The 15,078-nt window shown below is 43.6% G+C and overlaps 1 protein-coding gene across 1 annotated transcript in view; it reads right to left on the reverse strand.

Moving 5' to 3' along the window:
* The window catches only part of PEBP4 (phosphatidylethanolamine binding protein 4), a 135,962-nt gene that overhangs the window by 26,543 nt on the left and 94,341 nt on the right, over window positions 1-15,078 (reverse strand). Inside the window, exons 4-5 of the mRNA XM_082254565.1 lie at window positions 8,984-9,032; window positions 6,226-6,343 (exon numbers count right to left, since the gene is read on the reverse strand). Of these exons, the coding sequence (XP_082110691.1) occupies window positions 6,226-6,343; window positions 8,984-9,032 (167 nt within the window). The remainder of the gene's footprint in view (window positions 1-6,225; window positions 6,344-8,983; window positions 9,033-15,078) is intronic.

Raw genomic sequence — 15,078 nt, forward strand, 5'->3', positions numbered from 1 at the left:
GGTGTCAGATAATATAGGGGTAGGCGGGGGTCGATTTCTGGACCCCCGTCCCTGACAGGCCGCCTCCACATGAGCCACCATAGACTCCAAAACTGCTGTAAATGCATCCATACTCTGTGCACCGGCGTGTCCCGTGGCCCCCTCGAGGGAAACAGGTGGGGGCATTTGTGTTCAAGTAAAAACAAAACCTCCTGCGCTTAAGTGCTGTCTGATGGAGTAGAAAGAGGTGCACTACAAACTCAGATGTAAAGAGAGCTGTTTGGTCTTGCTGCCCCCTTCAGGATCAAGGGTATCCAGAACCACTGGTAGAAAAGACAAAAAAAGAAAAAAGAGGGGCGCACCGACCTAGTGCATTACCATAAAAACTTTTATTAAAATATTAAAAGGTGTACAATATACTCACAAGACTGGTGTGGTACAACACACATCAAGAATAGCATATACAGTCTCCAAGGTAGCCAGGTCCCAATAGTGACAAATGGGCATACAGATAGTCGCATGGGGCTGCTGTGGCTAGGCTGACGCGTTTCAGGGGCGAGCCCCCTTCCTCAGAGCCAGAAAAGATGCAGCATCTTTTCTGGCTCTGAGGAAGGGGGCTCGCCCCTGAAACGCGTCAGCCTAGCCACAGCACCCCCATGCGACTATCTGTATGCCCATTTGTCACTATTGGGACCTGGCTACCTTGGAGACTGTATATGCTATTCTTGATGTGTGTTGTACCACACCAGTCTTGTGAGTATATTGTACACCTTTTAATATTTTAATAAAAGTTTTTATGGTAATGCACTAGGTCGGTGCGCCCCTCTTTTTTCTTTTTTTGTCTTTTCTACCGGGGGCATTTGTGTGGCAGGGTCCATGATTATTCCAGTAACTACCCGGAAAATTCAATCCAAACTTAAATAAAAAACCTTTTTTTTTTTTTCCAGACCCCCAGCGCCACAAAAGCCCCTCAGTGTTACCTGCTAGGGATCCCTATCGATCGAGAGAGAGAGAGAGAGATAGACCCCCAGGCTCACCACTTGATGCTCAGAGTTCACTGCAACAGGTTACAGCGCTGTGTCCACAAACAGGAAGTCTTTTGGCTGGCTGCCCGGGAAGAAAGGAGGCGGCTCCGCCCCTCTGCACGCCTTCCGGCGCCTCCCCTAGCTCCACGAGGTGTTTGAGTCACCTCAAACATGGCCGTCCCCATGCTGCAGACACGAGGCTACGCCAAAATGGCGGCCTCGTGCGATCTACGGCGGTCTGTTACAGCATAGCGGCGTCCTGCAGAGTAACTAGGCATCGCAAAATCTTTCTCTCATGGAGATCAGCTTGACCGGCGATACCGAACCCTGGCGTGGCCGTCGGGAGACCTGCTTCAGCTGGAGGAATGACCTGGCAAGCCGCATACCTGTCCTGTGGCTTCTGACAGGTAGGATACTTCTAGTAACACAGTAAGATTCCAGTGCTGCCACATATTACAATCATTTAAACATACTTTGTAATTAGATTGTCAGCTCCCAAACCAAGCCTGCTGGCTTTTTGTACACACAAATCACACTCAATATAGGGGGATCTGTGCTATGTTATAGGATAGAGGGGAACCCATCCTTACCATTACAGAGAGGGGCCCGCGTTCACCACAAGACCCGTCAGGGGGAAAAGGGGAACATACTACTCACCATACTGGAACCAGGCGGGCGCCAACTCCTGACAGTACCCCTCTCCACCGAAGTTGGAGGGCTGTCGACCAATACGGACGCCGTGACTCATGGTCCTTGGCGTTTCAGCGAGACGTTTAACTCGCAGGGTCAGTCCCCTCCAGTGGGACTATGTCGCGGCCAACCCAGCGCGGAGCTATGGCCTGCACGCGCTCGTAGGCTGAACTGGGGTGACCACTGGATCTCAACATCCCGCCCGTCGCCCAGTTCAGCTTTCTTGCTTGAAGATCTCACAGGAACACTGGAGAAAAAAAGCTGTCTAAAAAAAATCTTTTCTAAGAAAAAAATCCTGCCAGGACCGAAGATCCCAGCAAGGTATCTAGGTCCTTACTTCTGACTAGACAGAAAAAAAACTGATTTGCTGTGGCAGAGAGAGAGAGGATATACCCTCAGGGACTGCCCCTAGGGTGTGGCCAGAGCATTTTATTTCCTGTCTAGTCCTACTCCTGCGGAGGCAACATAAGCCGAAGGTGGTGTATCACCGAGGACTACGTCTGTCAATGAGCGATAGAGAAAAAAAGGTTTTGCCTTCAGTTCTACTTTTAAGCATTCCATGAAAAAAAAAAAAAACATGTATAAAAGTACATCTAAACCCAAGAACATAAATATAATATATTGCAGATTACTGGTTGTTAAATGTGGTGACTGCGCTCACCTAAGTGCCAAGCTGTTGAGAGGGTGGGAGCAGTTGGCTGAGGCTCTCAGCGGTGCCTTGAGAGGTGAAGCCAGCTGCCGTTTAGGCATCTTGGTGGATCCAGATCTTAGAGTTAGGATCCTTGCAGAGCCTAGAATTGCTCCGTAATGTAAGCCAATAGGGTTTAGCCTGTTGTCAGCTTAATCTGGGTCAGAGGTGTGCAGAAATAAGTGCACTCCTGCCACCCACAGCATAAGTCAGTGATACATTTTCTCTGGAGATCTTGCCAATTGAAAAACAAAAACAAAATAAATACAGAAATGTATGCAAGTCTCAGGGAAGGCCACTTGTTGCTAGTCTTGGTTCCACGCCCCTTCAAAATAAAGTAATTTAAGAATTATGCTTTGGAAATACAGTACATTGGAATAAAACTAAGAAGGTCAATGAGCATGCAGTGAGAGGTTTCTGGTCTTTCCCAGCAGCATGGGTTAATAATCTAACACCCAGAAAGAGGGGTGAGGTGGATGTGTGGACCTTACGCTTTCTGCCATTTCTGCAATTTTCAGAAAGTTCAATTAATATCATGAAAAGGACACAAGAGATTAATGGGGCTGCACATGAGTAGGTGGGAGCTATTAAGGCTGCAATTCCCTCCATATAAAACCCTCAAGCAATCCCCCAAATAATTGTTTTATCACCTCTTCATCATGAAATCATTCCTATACAAGTTATCCGGCTATATTAACAATGAAAGATTTCTGCTTTGTTTAATTTGTACACACACAGAAATATAGAAAAGTAATGAAAACTAACATTTCCCAGATCTTGTATCTTAGGTCTTTTAGAGAAATTCAGCATCTTTAAGATTGGACCACCTTGAGGATATGGGCATTGTCCTTATAATATGTAAAACTGATGCCCATAATACATCACCAAGAAATAATAAATACAATGTAGCACCCTCCTAGGTAGGTGCTAGAAAGAGTAAAGTTTTTGGGCCTTTACAACGCCCTTCTTTTGTGTTTGTGTTTACAGTGTTACGTCGACCACCCCGGTCATAGAGGGCAGCAAGGTTTAGCCATTGGGGATGCCAAGTATGAGTCCCGTGACAGAAGTAATCTGAGAGCCTTGATTCTGAGCGCAGGGGTGAGGTGCTAAGCATCGCAAATTTCTTTTGGAGCAAATGAAGATTGCTCTCTGCCTACCAGAGAGCAGGATCCATTGAGCTCATGGTGCTAATGTGCAGCGCTCAGCTTGTCTGATGGTTTCACACTGGTCCAATGGGGAGGCATTTTGGACAGTGGTAAGAAACCTGACAGGTGAGGGCACAGGCATTGTTACAGCCCTTGTGATTGGCAGAGGGAAGTGCCTTGGTGCATGCTGGGTGACTTTATAAATGCAAAGGGCACATGTCCTCGGAGTCTTCGGCTGGAGAGTGAGGTCCCAGAGGAAGGGGGCGGCTACCCCTCCTCTGTAGAAGCTGCCATGCGGCCTTGAGGGCCTGAAAGGCAGATAGGAGCTGAACCCAGAAGTCCTGCAGAGCTGATTGGAAGGGAGAGACAGGAAAGGATCCGATTCTGCATACAGTGAGTACAGATCTATGTCATGGAGCCTGTCATGAGAGGGCCATCCCTTCAATAGAAGAGTCAGTGGATGGGTGTCAGTCAAGGGGATGCTAGAGAGTGTTCTGAAGATTAAGTAGTTTGCATTAAGTATGCTGTTAAAGAGAGCAAGAGGACTTAATTCTTCCATACAAGTGGCAGTATGGTCAAAGCAGTGTGTCTGCTTCCACAAATAATCCGGTGAGGCCAAATGAGAGTTGTCCTTATCTACTGTGAATAGTTCAGTTGGAGTATCCCACTATTCCCTTCTCCCATCCAAGTTCCACAATAAATATAAAACACAAATATTCCTGGACTGTTTATTCATTAACAAGCAAAATGGGAGTGAAGAGGGATATTTGAAAAAACCCCAGCAACTGTCTGCAGGTAATCAGAGGGAGACCCAAGAAATCAACACACAGCAAGCCCTACAGGGACAGTGCTACACAAGATATTCAGTAAGGTTCCTCAGGCCTGGACTAATATTCTAACACCTCTGAATCTGGTCAGAAAATCTGTTGTGAGACATCGAACTCTCTCAACATTTATTACTGTCAATACCACAGTCAAAGCTTTTGGAAAATGATAGAGCTAGAGTACACCCTTTAAAAATATGTCCAAAATATATTAACCGCTTGCCGACTGCCCACAGTATATTTACTGCGGCAGTCAACCCCTCACAGGCAAAGCGACGTAGGTCTACGTCGCTAGCCTGTGAGGGTCTCGGGAGCGAGCGCGCGTGCGCCGCCGGAGGCGAGGTCACGGACCCCCCCCGCGCGTGTGACCGGCGGACCCGATCGTCCGCCGGTCACTCGCGATCGTCGGGTGGAGAGGGAGAAAGGCAGGCAGCTAATGTAAACAAGCCGCCTGTCATTCTCCCCTGTGTAGGAATAGTGATCATACCGTTCTACTATGTAGGACCGTTGATCACGGTTCCTACACCACAAGCCACAGCCAATCACAGTTAGAACCACGCCCCTAGGGACACACATAACCCCTCCCTCTAAAAAAAAAGTTAACCCCTTCACTGCCAGTGTAATTTTACAGTAACAGTGCATATTTATAGCACTGATTACTGTAGTAATGTCACTGTTAACCCCAAAAGTGTCAAAAATGTCAGTCAAGGGTCCGATCTGTCCGCTGCAATGTCGCAGTACCGCAAAAAAAAAAAATCGCAGATCACCGGCATTACGCGTTAAAAAAAAACCCCCAAAAATGACAAAAATCTTTCCCTTTGTTAGTAAACGCGATAACTTTTGCGCAAACCAATCAAAATACGCTTTTTGTGATTTTTTTTACCAAACATAGGTAGCATAAAACAAATTGGCCGAAAATGTTAATAAATTCTGATTTTTACATTTTTTTGGGGGGAATTTCATATAAAAAAATGTGAAAAATATTGTTATTTTTGCAAAATTGACGCTCTTTTTTTGTTTATAGCGCATGATCAAAAAATCGTACAGGTGATCAAATACCACCAAAAGAAAGCTCTGTTTGTGGGGAAAAAAAGGACGTCAAATTCGTTTAGGTACAGCGTCGCACGACCGCGCAATTGTCCGCTAAAGTCACGCAGTGCCGAATCGCAAAATAGGCCCTGGTCAGGAAGGGGGTAAAATCTTCCGGGGCTTAAGTGGTTAAACTTTAATCACCAGAATAATCAAATTTAACATCTACCTACCTTTCATGGTATTTGAGAAAAAAACGACATGCTGATTACATGCCCGCTGGTAAGGCCAGGAGACAGGGCCAACACGCTGATCAATCGATGTGCTAGGAATGAGGTAAACGCCAGCAGGAAGTTAAAGGAAAAAAGTACAGCCAAAGCTCGTTTGGCTGTACTTCTTCTGTGAATCACAAAAGTACAGTACTGTATTACTGAGCAATTGTCACTTAATGTATGACCCTACGTAAAACTGAAAATGGCATGGGCAGGAGGGGGGTGAAAGAGTCTGGTCCTCAAGCGGTTAAAGGAAGATTGTAGTAAGTACGGCGGGTACTATGTGAATACACGGAAAGGAGTATGTATTTTTCATATTACATTTGGCTGCATCTTAGAAATCCAGGCATTTTTTTGCCAGATAACACTTTTTTACAATAAACAAAAGGCAGGTAAACTTTGCAAGCAGATACATCTACCATTCCAACCATTCTGTACACAGTTTTGCCAGGCAGATATGGAATGCCAACTTCATCATTCATATACAGGATGATTAACATTAGATCGGTCTAACACTGCCCACTGTGTGATAACAATCATATCCTCGTACACTGCCATCTCTTCTGATAATACATACCCAAAGATTTCTCTTCAGGGAGCAGATCAAGTGTGGTGCTTGGATTTTGCATGTAGACCATGATTTGGTATCTGTGATAAGCTGTGCCTTTAGGAGGAGTCGGAGGCCTGTACTCTGGTGAGGAAAAGACACGTATAAGCATTTAGAATTTTAATATAAAGTACCATTCTAGACATGTAACCAGATCTGTTAAGGCAGGACCTAGGGCCCCATTTATGGAGCAGCAGTATGGCCATATCGCTGCTTAACAAAACAATACTGGAAAATGTAGAAAGTACACCAATGTACCAGATAAATATGCATTAAACTCTGCTAGCAGACCTGTCAAAGTCATGTGACCAGCCTCTCCTTCAGTTATATAATTAGATTAGGAATGCATCTGACCTCCATATGACTTTCATTTGACCTGCTTCAAGCAGGTTTTGCATTCCCATTCAAATCTATGGGAATGAAAATGAGTCACTTAAAGTGAAGAAAAGCCCATGGACACAAGCTCCTATACTGACAGTGATATCTGCCCTTCAATATAAATAGGACCCTTATATTTGTCTTTGTTAATGAAGATGACGGGCCAAATGGTCCAAAGCAACTTATGAGCTAAAGGGGGCCTCAAATGGGGCCCCTGACATCACCAAAGGGTCGCACATAATGCTTGAGAGGACTGTTAGAAACTGCAAAGCTAACAGTGAAGTGAAGGTCAGAGAGCTTGGAAATGCTACATTTATGGCTGGGGATAAACTGTAGAAGACAATATGAAGCTGGGAACATGTTACATAAGTCTAGTAGAGATCAATGCTATTACCCTAATCAGTGTTCCCACTACAGACTGCTGGGATCTGAGGGCCGCACAATAAATACCAAAGGATTGGGCACCAGGGGTTTAAAGTATACTCTGGAAAATGTAAAAAAAAGCAATGAAATGATAAAATGTGTTTTGCAGTGATCAGTCTTGTCTCATATAGGCAGAAGGCACAGGTGCATGGTCCAGCGTTGTTGCTGGCGAACTGTAAAACTCTATGAGAAACTGGAGACTGCTGCAGCTAGACAAAGGCTGGATGGTGCACTGAGTGGTACTAACATTTAGGATAGTATGCACCCAAGGACAAATGCCCAGAATGTAAGAAGCCTGAATTACAGGCATTCGTCCCTGGGTGCATACTGCCCTAAATGTTAGGGCCACTTAGTGCATATCCAGTCACAGCAGCTCTGAGGCTTCTTGAACACTAGAAAGTTAAAATACTGCTAAAAACTGATTCCTCCTGTATTGGATTTTATTGTAACTGTACTGTCTGTCCTAATATTGTAAATCGATGCGCAAACTGTTGGCGCTCTATATAAATCTTGTATAATATTATTAATAATAATAGAAACGCTGGACAAAAAAACCCTTGTTTTAGTGTTTTTTGCCGGCATTTAGCAGTTTTTATCCTAGTGTGTAAGCTATGTTTAGTGGCTTCAGCGTTAAGGAGAGGGTGGCCATTGGCATCCTTAAGCAGTGAATGGCTGGTTGTTAAGGAGCGGGCCGGGAACCTGCCCGCCGCTCCTTAACATCAGATTAGTCATCAGCTGTCAGCGGGGTTCCCTGGCCGGTGGTTGTGGGGGCTCATTAATATCTGGTAGCCTCCGCCCACGTATGTGAATGAGTATGGGGTAAATAGTAGCTTTCTCCCTACGGTTTGACAAAGGGGTGGAGCCCTGAAACCTGTAACCATGCCCACTGACCGGGAGACGTCATCGCCTCATCCCAGCGGAGATTATAGAGCCAGCCGAGGACACAGAGAAGACGATGCTCTACAGTGTTGCACGCAGTTTAGCTTCCCCGGCCACAGCGCTCCTGTCTGTTTCTGCCTAGACGCTTTCTGGCCGAACTCTGCATTTTAGAAGAGCGTCAAGCAAGCCCAGGACACCCAGAGGCTGATACACATCACGCTGCTGGCCTCTCCATTCTCCAGCGCTTCCTTCCCACCACCCAGCAGCTTCCCGACGGATCTCTGCAAAACACCAGCCGCTTGCCTGCCGATCTTTGCTAGAGATGTTAAGACTTCCACAGATGAAAAGCCGATACTTCCTCCATCAAATGTGGAGTAGTTTATTCACTCATCACTACCAAATAGCGATTTCCAATACTCAGATAGAGGCGCTCCCTGCTTTTTTTTCTGGCGTACATAGTACACCTAATCATTCATCAAAAAAGTGTAGCCCTAAATAAAACTCAAACAAGTTTTTGAGAAGTGGATCCATCAATCACGATGCCCAAAGCCACCACAGACCCGAAAAAAAATAAAAAAACCTCTGGGTGGCCCCGCCCCTTAGTTATTTAAGAGCTGTCCGGCAGTGGGACCCTTTTTCGGGACCGGAGGTTTTTTCAGGTCGGCGGTGGGCGCCATGATAGACAATGGATCTACAGTGGGGGACATTTTTTAAAATTTTTGATATTTTTCAATAAAGGACTTCTCAAAAACTTGTGTTGCGTTTTTATTTATTTTTTACATTTTTTTGGTGAATGAGTAGCATCCCCCCATATTGAGGGCATGTGGCCTGGTATGGTTCAGGAGGGGGGGGGGGGGGGCGCTGACAGCTGAAGACCTTTAGTGCTTTTGCTATGAACTTTGGATACATTGCTCCACAGTGCTAGCAGCTACAGAGGACATTAGGAGTTTTAAACTAAAGCTCATTTACTGTTTGTTAAAGACTATATAAATATTTGAATGTTCATAGCATGGTCACAGATTGATTTTGAACACCCAGTCTTACCTGATAAAATTCTTCCTTTGACACTTTTCCCAGTTTGAAGATCCTCACCCTAAATTAAAATACAATGCATTTTCATTATGCAAATATAAGGGAGACTTTAAATCATGCTTTTACAGTTGTGCTCATAAGTTTACATACCCTGGCAGAATTTATGATTTCTTGGCTATTTTTCAGAGAATATGAATGAGAACACAAACTTTTCTTTCACTCATGGTTAGTGTTTGGCTGAAGCCATTTATTATCAATCAGCTGTGTTTACTCTTTTTAAATCATAATGACAACAGAAACTACCCAAATGACCCTGATCAAAAGTTTACATACCCCAGTTCTTAATACCGTGTATTATTGCCCCCTTTAACATCAATGACAGCTTGAAGTCTTTTGTGGTATTTGTGGATGAGGCTCTATCTTCTCAGATGGTAAAGCTGCCCATTCTTCTTGGCAAAAAGCCTCCAGTTCCTGTAAATTCTTGGGCTGTCTTGCATGAACTGCACGTTTGAGATCTCCCCAGAGTGGCTCAATGATATTGAGGTCAGGAGACTGAGATGGCCACTCCAGAACCTTCACTTTATTCTGCTGTAGCCAGACAGGTCGACTTGGCCTTGTGTTTAGGATCATTGTCATGTTGGAATGTCCAAGTACGTCCCATGCGTAGCTTCCAGGCTGATGAATGCAAATTTTCCTCCAGTATTTTTTGATAACATACTGCATTCATCTTTCCATCATTTCTGACCAAATTTCCTGTGCCTTTGTAGCTGACACACCCCCAAAACATCAGCGATCCACCTCCGTGTTTCACAGTGGGAATGGTTTACCTTTCATCATAGGCCTTGTTGACTCCTCTCCAAATGTAGCGTTTATGGTTGTGGCCAAAAAGCTCAATTTTGGTCTCATTACTCCAAATGACTTTGTGCCAGAAGGTTTGAAGCTTGTTTCTGTGCGGTTTGTCATATTGTAAGCGGGATACTTTGTGGCATTTGCGTAGTAATGGCTTCCTTCTGGCGACTCGACCATGCAGCCCATCTTTCTTCAAGTGTTTCCTTATTGTGCATCTTGAGACAGCCACACCACATGTTTTCAGAGAGTCCTGCATTTCACCTGAAGTTATTTGTGGGTTTTTCTTTGCATCTCAAACAATTTTCCTGGCAGTTGTGGCTAAAATTTTAGTTTGTCTACCTGACCGTGGTTGGGTTTCAACAGAACCCCTTGTTTTCCACTTCTTGATTAGAGATGAAAGACTGCTGATTGGCATTCTAAATTCCTTGGATATCTTTTTAGATCCCTTTCCTGTTTTATGTAGTTCAATTACCTTTTCCCACATATCTTTTGACAATTCCTTTGCTTTTCCCCATGACTCAGAATCCAGAAACGTCAGTGCAGCACTGGATGAAAGATGCAAGAGTCTGTCAGGAGTCCAGAAACGCATTGCCCTTTTATACACACACACTAATTACAAGAAAACAGATCACAGTTGAGGATGGTTACCTTTAATAGCCATTCAAACCCATTTGTGTCAACCTGTGTGCATGTTATCAGGCCAAAATCACCAGGGTAAACTTTTGATCAGGGTCATTTGGGTAGTTTCTGTTGTCATTATGATTTAAAAAGAGTAAACACAGTTGATTGATAATTAATGGTTTCAGCCAAACACTAACCATGAGTGAAAGAAAAGTTTTTGTGTTATCATTCATATTCTCAGAAAAATGGCCAAGAAATCATAAATTCTGCCAGGGTATGTAAACTTATGAGCACAACTGTATGTCAACTAGAATGTAGTATAAAATACTTCACTAGATGTAGCAGGTAATTCTAAGAAAGGGGTTTTCATTGTATACTACTTAACACATTATGCTCTTTCTGCACTCCTCACCAATCCTGTCCAAATGCCAGTAACTAAGTAGCTAAACTTTCATAATCCAGATACATCCCATAGCTGGTTAAAGAAGACCTTCAGTTCCTCTCTTAGATGGCTCAATCCCTCCCCTCTCCTGGTGCTGCCATCACAGCCTGTGCACAGTTGTGCTGAAGGAGACTGCCCAGACTTCGGGTCCTGGCAAAGCCCTTTGGCAAATCTGTGCACCAACGGTTTGACCAGCTCGGAGTCTTTTATGCTTTCACTTAAAGTGGTTGTAAACCTCAGACATGAAATATGAACAAATCATATCCCTCTATAGTGTGTACTTGTCTCAATCCAGAGTACTTTGTGTAACTTCTGTTTGCTACCTCCTTCCTCTGCTATCTGCACAAATCACTTCTGACAAGTTTTTCTGATACCAAAATTAAAAAGGTGACAGGGGAGGGATCTCCATCTGATTGGCAGCCTCAGCTCTGGCCCTGTGTACTGTGTGAAGGGGAGTGTGTCCCTTCCCTCCAATCAGCTCTTATAGCTCTCCTCACTGAGATTTGCAGAGTGTAATTTCAGCCCTCCATCCCCGGTTTTCTAAACTTTTAGACCAGCTTTAAAATTCAGCACTGTGAACAGATGTAGAGATGAGAAGACTGCCGATAAACAGGTACAACTTCTGTAGGAGGATTTGTTCCATCTCTGTGTATCACCTGAGGCCAATCACTTCACTGGGTATATGCAAGGGTTCAACCACTTAATTCTGAGAATCTAAACCACCAGACATTTTACTGATCATTTGGGTATGTCTCCGCCAGCAGCATAAATCAACCTGATTAGTCTGGTGACTTTGACTACTATAGAACACTCATACTACTAGACGAAGCAGGACACAATGAACGACATTAAGAAATGGTTCCCTGGTGTGTAATTCACCTATTCCTCCAGCTGCATTTACTAAACATAGACGTTACAGAGTGCTAGTATAGGCACTTAGTATTCCTTAGTAACAGCAGGATATAAACTGGAATTCTTTTGTACTGGCAAGAAAAGAAGAAAGCTTTGCACGTCACTCATAACAAGGATCGGTTTTATACCAATTGGATACATTTAACAACATTTTATCACAGCTTCTTGGTTTATAGCTGACGGTGTACTTGTGTTGCAGATTTTGGTTATAATATAGAACAGAGTTCACTAGCATTTACAGTGGGTATAGAAAAGAATCACCCCCCGCCCTTTACAATAATCACATTTTGTTGCTTTGCAGCCTGAAATTAATGTTTTATCCAGCTGTGGTTTACTCAGTGTGACTTAACATCCAAGTAAAATATATAACACCAACATGTCAGGAAAAAAAAATAAAAAAACAGAATCGCTGAGTTGGAAAAAGGATCACCCCCTCCTAAAAATGACTTGTAAACTCAACTCAATCAGGTGTAGCTAATCATCTTCTCAATGGCACAAAACCATTTGACTCTCAACTGTGATCATTTTTATTAGCTCAGCATGGAAAGAACTTTCCTGGAGCATTTCAGTCCCTGGTGGTGCAATTAAAGTAAACAATCAACTATGGGTGGCAAGGCACTGTCAAAAGATTTCAGGCACAAGCCAGGAGATGGATACAAACAAATGTCAAAGGCTTTTTAAATTCCTAGACACACGGTGAAGTCTATTATTAAGAAATGGAAGGTATTTGGTAGAACACAGACCCTCCCTGAATCAGGACATTGCTCCAAACTGGATGAAAGAGAAAGGAGGAAACTGGTCAGAGAGCTACCAAAAGGCCTACAGCAACTCTGAATCAGTTGCAGGAATTTATGACAAAGAGTGGTCATTGTGTGCATGTGACAACAATAACACAAATTCTCCACAAATGTGGCTTGTATTGGAGGGTTGCAAGAAAAAAGCCACATGCAGTTATGACCGAGCTTTGCCAAAACACCCCTTGAAGATTCTGAGGCCACATGGAAAAGGTGTTATTGTCACATGAGACTCAAATTGAATTATTTGACCTCAACACCAAATATGTCTGGTGGAAATCCAATACAACTCACCATCCAAATAACACCATTCCCACAGGTGGTGGTAATATTCTGTAATGAGTGTGTTTCTCTGCAGCAGGGACTGGAGCACTTGTCAGGATAGAAGGAAAAATGAATGGGGCAAGATACTGTCAAATTCTTGAGGAAAATCTGCTGCCCTATGCCAGAAAGTGGTCCATGGTAAGAAGGTTTACCTTCCAACATGACAATGACCCAAAGCATACAGAAAAAATGATCACACAGGGGCTGAAGGAGAAAAAAATGAATGTCCTTACTTGACCAAGTCAGAGCTCAGACTTCAACCCCTTTGAAAATCTGTGGAATGACTTAAAGACTGCAGTCCACAAACGGTCACCATCAAATTGAACTAAACCTGAGCAGTTCTGCAAAGAGTGGGCAAATAATGCAAAGTCTAGTAGAGACATTTCCTAACGGACTAATGACTGTAATTAAAGCTAAAGGGGGTTCAACAAAATACTGACAAGGGGGTGATCCTTTTTCCAATTTAGTTATTCGGTTTGTGATTTTTTTAATTTTTTTTTCTAACATGTTGGTGTTAGATCTTTCACTTAAATGTTTTAAGGTCGTACAGAGTAAATACAGCTGGGTAAAACAAAAACTGTGCCTGTCTTTGTTTCAGGCTGCAAAGAAAAAAATGCGATTATTTTAGGGGGGAGGGCTGATTCTTTTCTATACCCAGTGTAGAAGATGCATGGTGTCGGCTTCACTTTCAGATTATTAATTAGTGAAGCGTATTATCTTGGTGGTGTCTTAACACTGAAAGGTCAGGCACATGAGATATTTGCATTATGAATAGTGAAAAGAACTAACTTCCCTATTCTGGCTTTGCAAGCGGCTGGTGAGAGCCCCGTTATGGGCTGTGTACATCAGTAGCAGATTTTCAATCAAGAAAAAAAAAGGTGTAACGGTTATTATCTTGCTGCATGATCCTTGCATGCTTTTATGTATAACCATGTGCACAGTATAAGGAGATATGACATCGTATGTACTGCATAGTCACAATTTCATACCACTGAGCCAGTGAAGAGCCATGGAAAAGCAGAAGTGTGGGAGAAAATGTGATGACGGGGGCAGAGAAAAATGCGTGCTTCATGTAGGGGATCCCTGACACTGGCTGTGTGGGTGGCCATGTGGGAAAGCCCCACGGTGGTGAAACTACTTTGCTGCATAATGCCAAGTTACTCTGCATATATATTCAGCGTGTACCTAAATAGACTTACATCATGCAAATGTAATTAGCCGTACTCTGAAAAGTTAGATAACCACTTGAGCCCCAGTGCCTTTTACCTCAATATTAAAGTGAACCTGTAATTCACAAAAATGCGGGTCCGGCATCAGCACATAACCTTACAATTTTGTTTTCTTGCTGAACTGTCTGATTGCATGAAACAAAAAAAGCTGATATTTCTGGGTATGGGGGTGCTTGTGACTCGCTCTCCTTCCCACACGAGTCCCCAGCTCTGTGAAGCCAAATTACAACTTGGGAATTATAGATGGATTTATCTCGCCCCCATTGATAAATGGAGGGGTGGGGGAGAAAAAAGGAAGAAAAATATAAGCTGCTGCAGGGGCAGATATGAAAGTTAAAGTGCAGTCACGGCACTGTAAGGCCCAAATCCAGGCTCAATACTTCGAGTAAGACTGCTAAAGAAGCCTTTACCTTAACTTCATGGTGCTATGCTTCTGCCTTACTACAATCTGTTGTAAAAGTGAAAACTTAGTCCTACTGAATAGTAGAGTTTGAGAGTTAGCGGCGGGTGATGAGGCTACCTGAATACAATAGCTGGCAGTGGAGAATCCTTCATTCAAGCTGTTTAGCGTGGATAGGGGAGTTGACTAATGCATGCCACGTATAACTAGCTTAAAGCCTGGAGAACTTCAAGAGATTGAATGCCATTGTGCTGCAGTGCAGAATTTTTACAGCAAATTCGTAATCAAAAGGGTTATTAAAAAAAAAAAAAAAAAAAAATCAAACCGAAGAGAACAAATGAGTGAGAAAATTATGGATGACCATCAAAATCAGGGCACTGTGGCACTATAGACAGTAGAAAGCCTGGTGCGCTCATCTGCCCAGTGTCTACTGCTCTGTCCTGCTCCTGCTGTCACTCCGTACACACTCACACCCCTCTGACTGCTTTCATAGTCCTATAGAATGTGGGGGGCTCTTGGAGGGCGTGATTTTTTTT

This window comes from Pelophylax lessonae (genome assembly GCF_965119305.1).
Source record: "Pelophylax lessonae genome assembly, chromosome: 4".
NCBI lineage: Eukaryota > Metazoa > Chordata > Amphibia > Anura > Ranidae > Pelophylax > Pelophylax lessonae.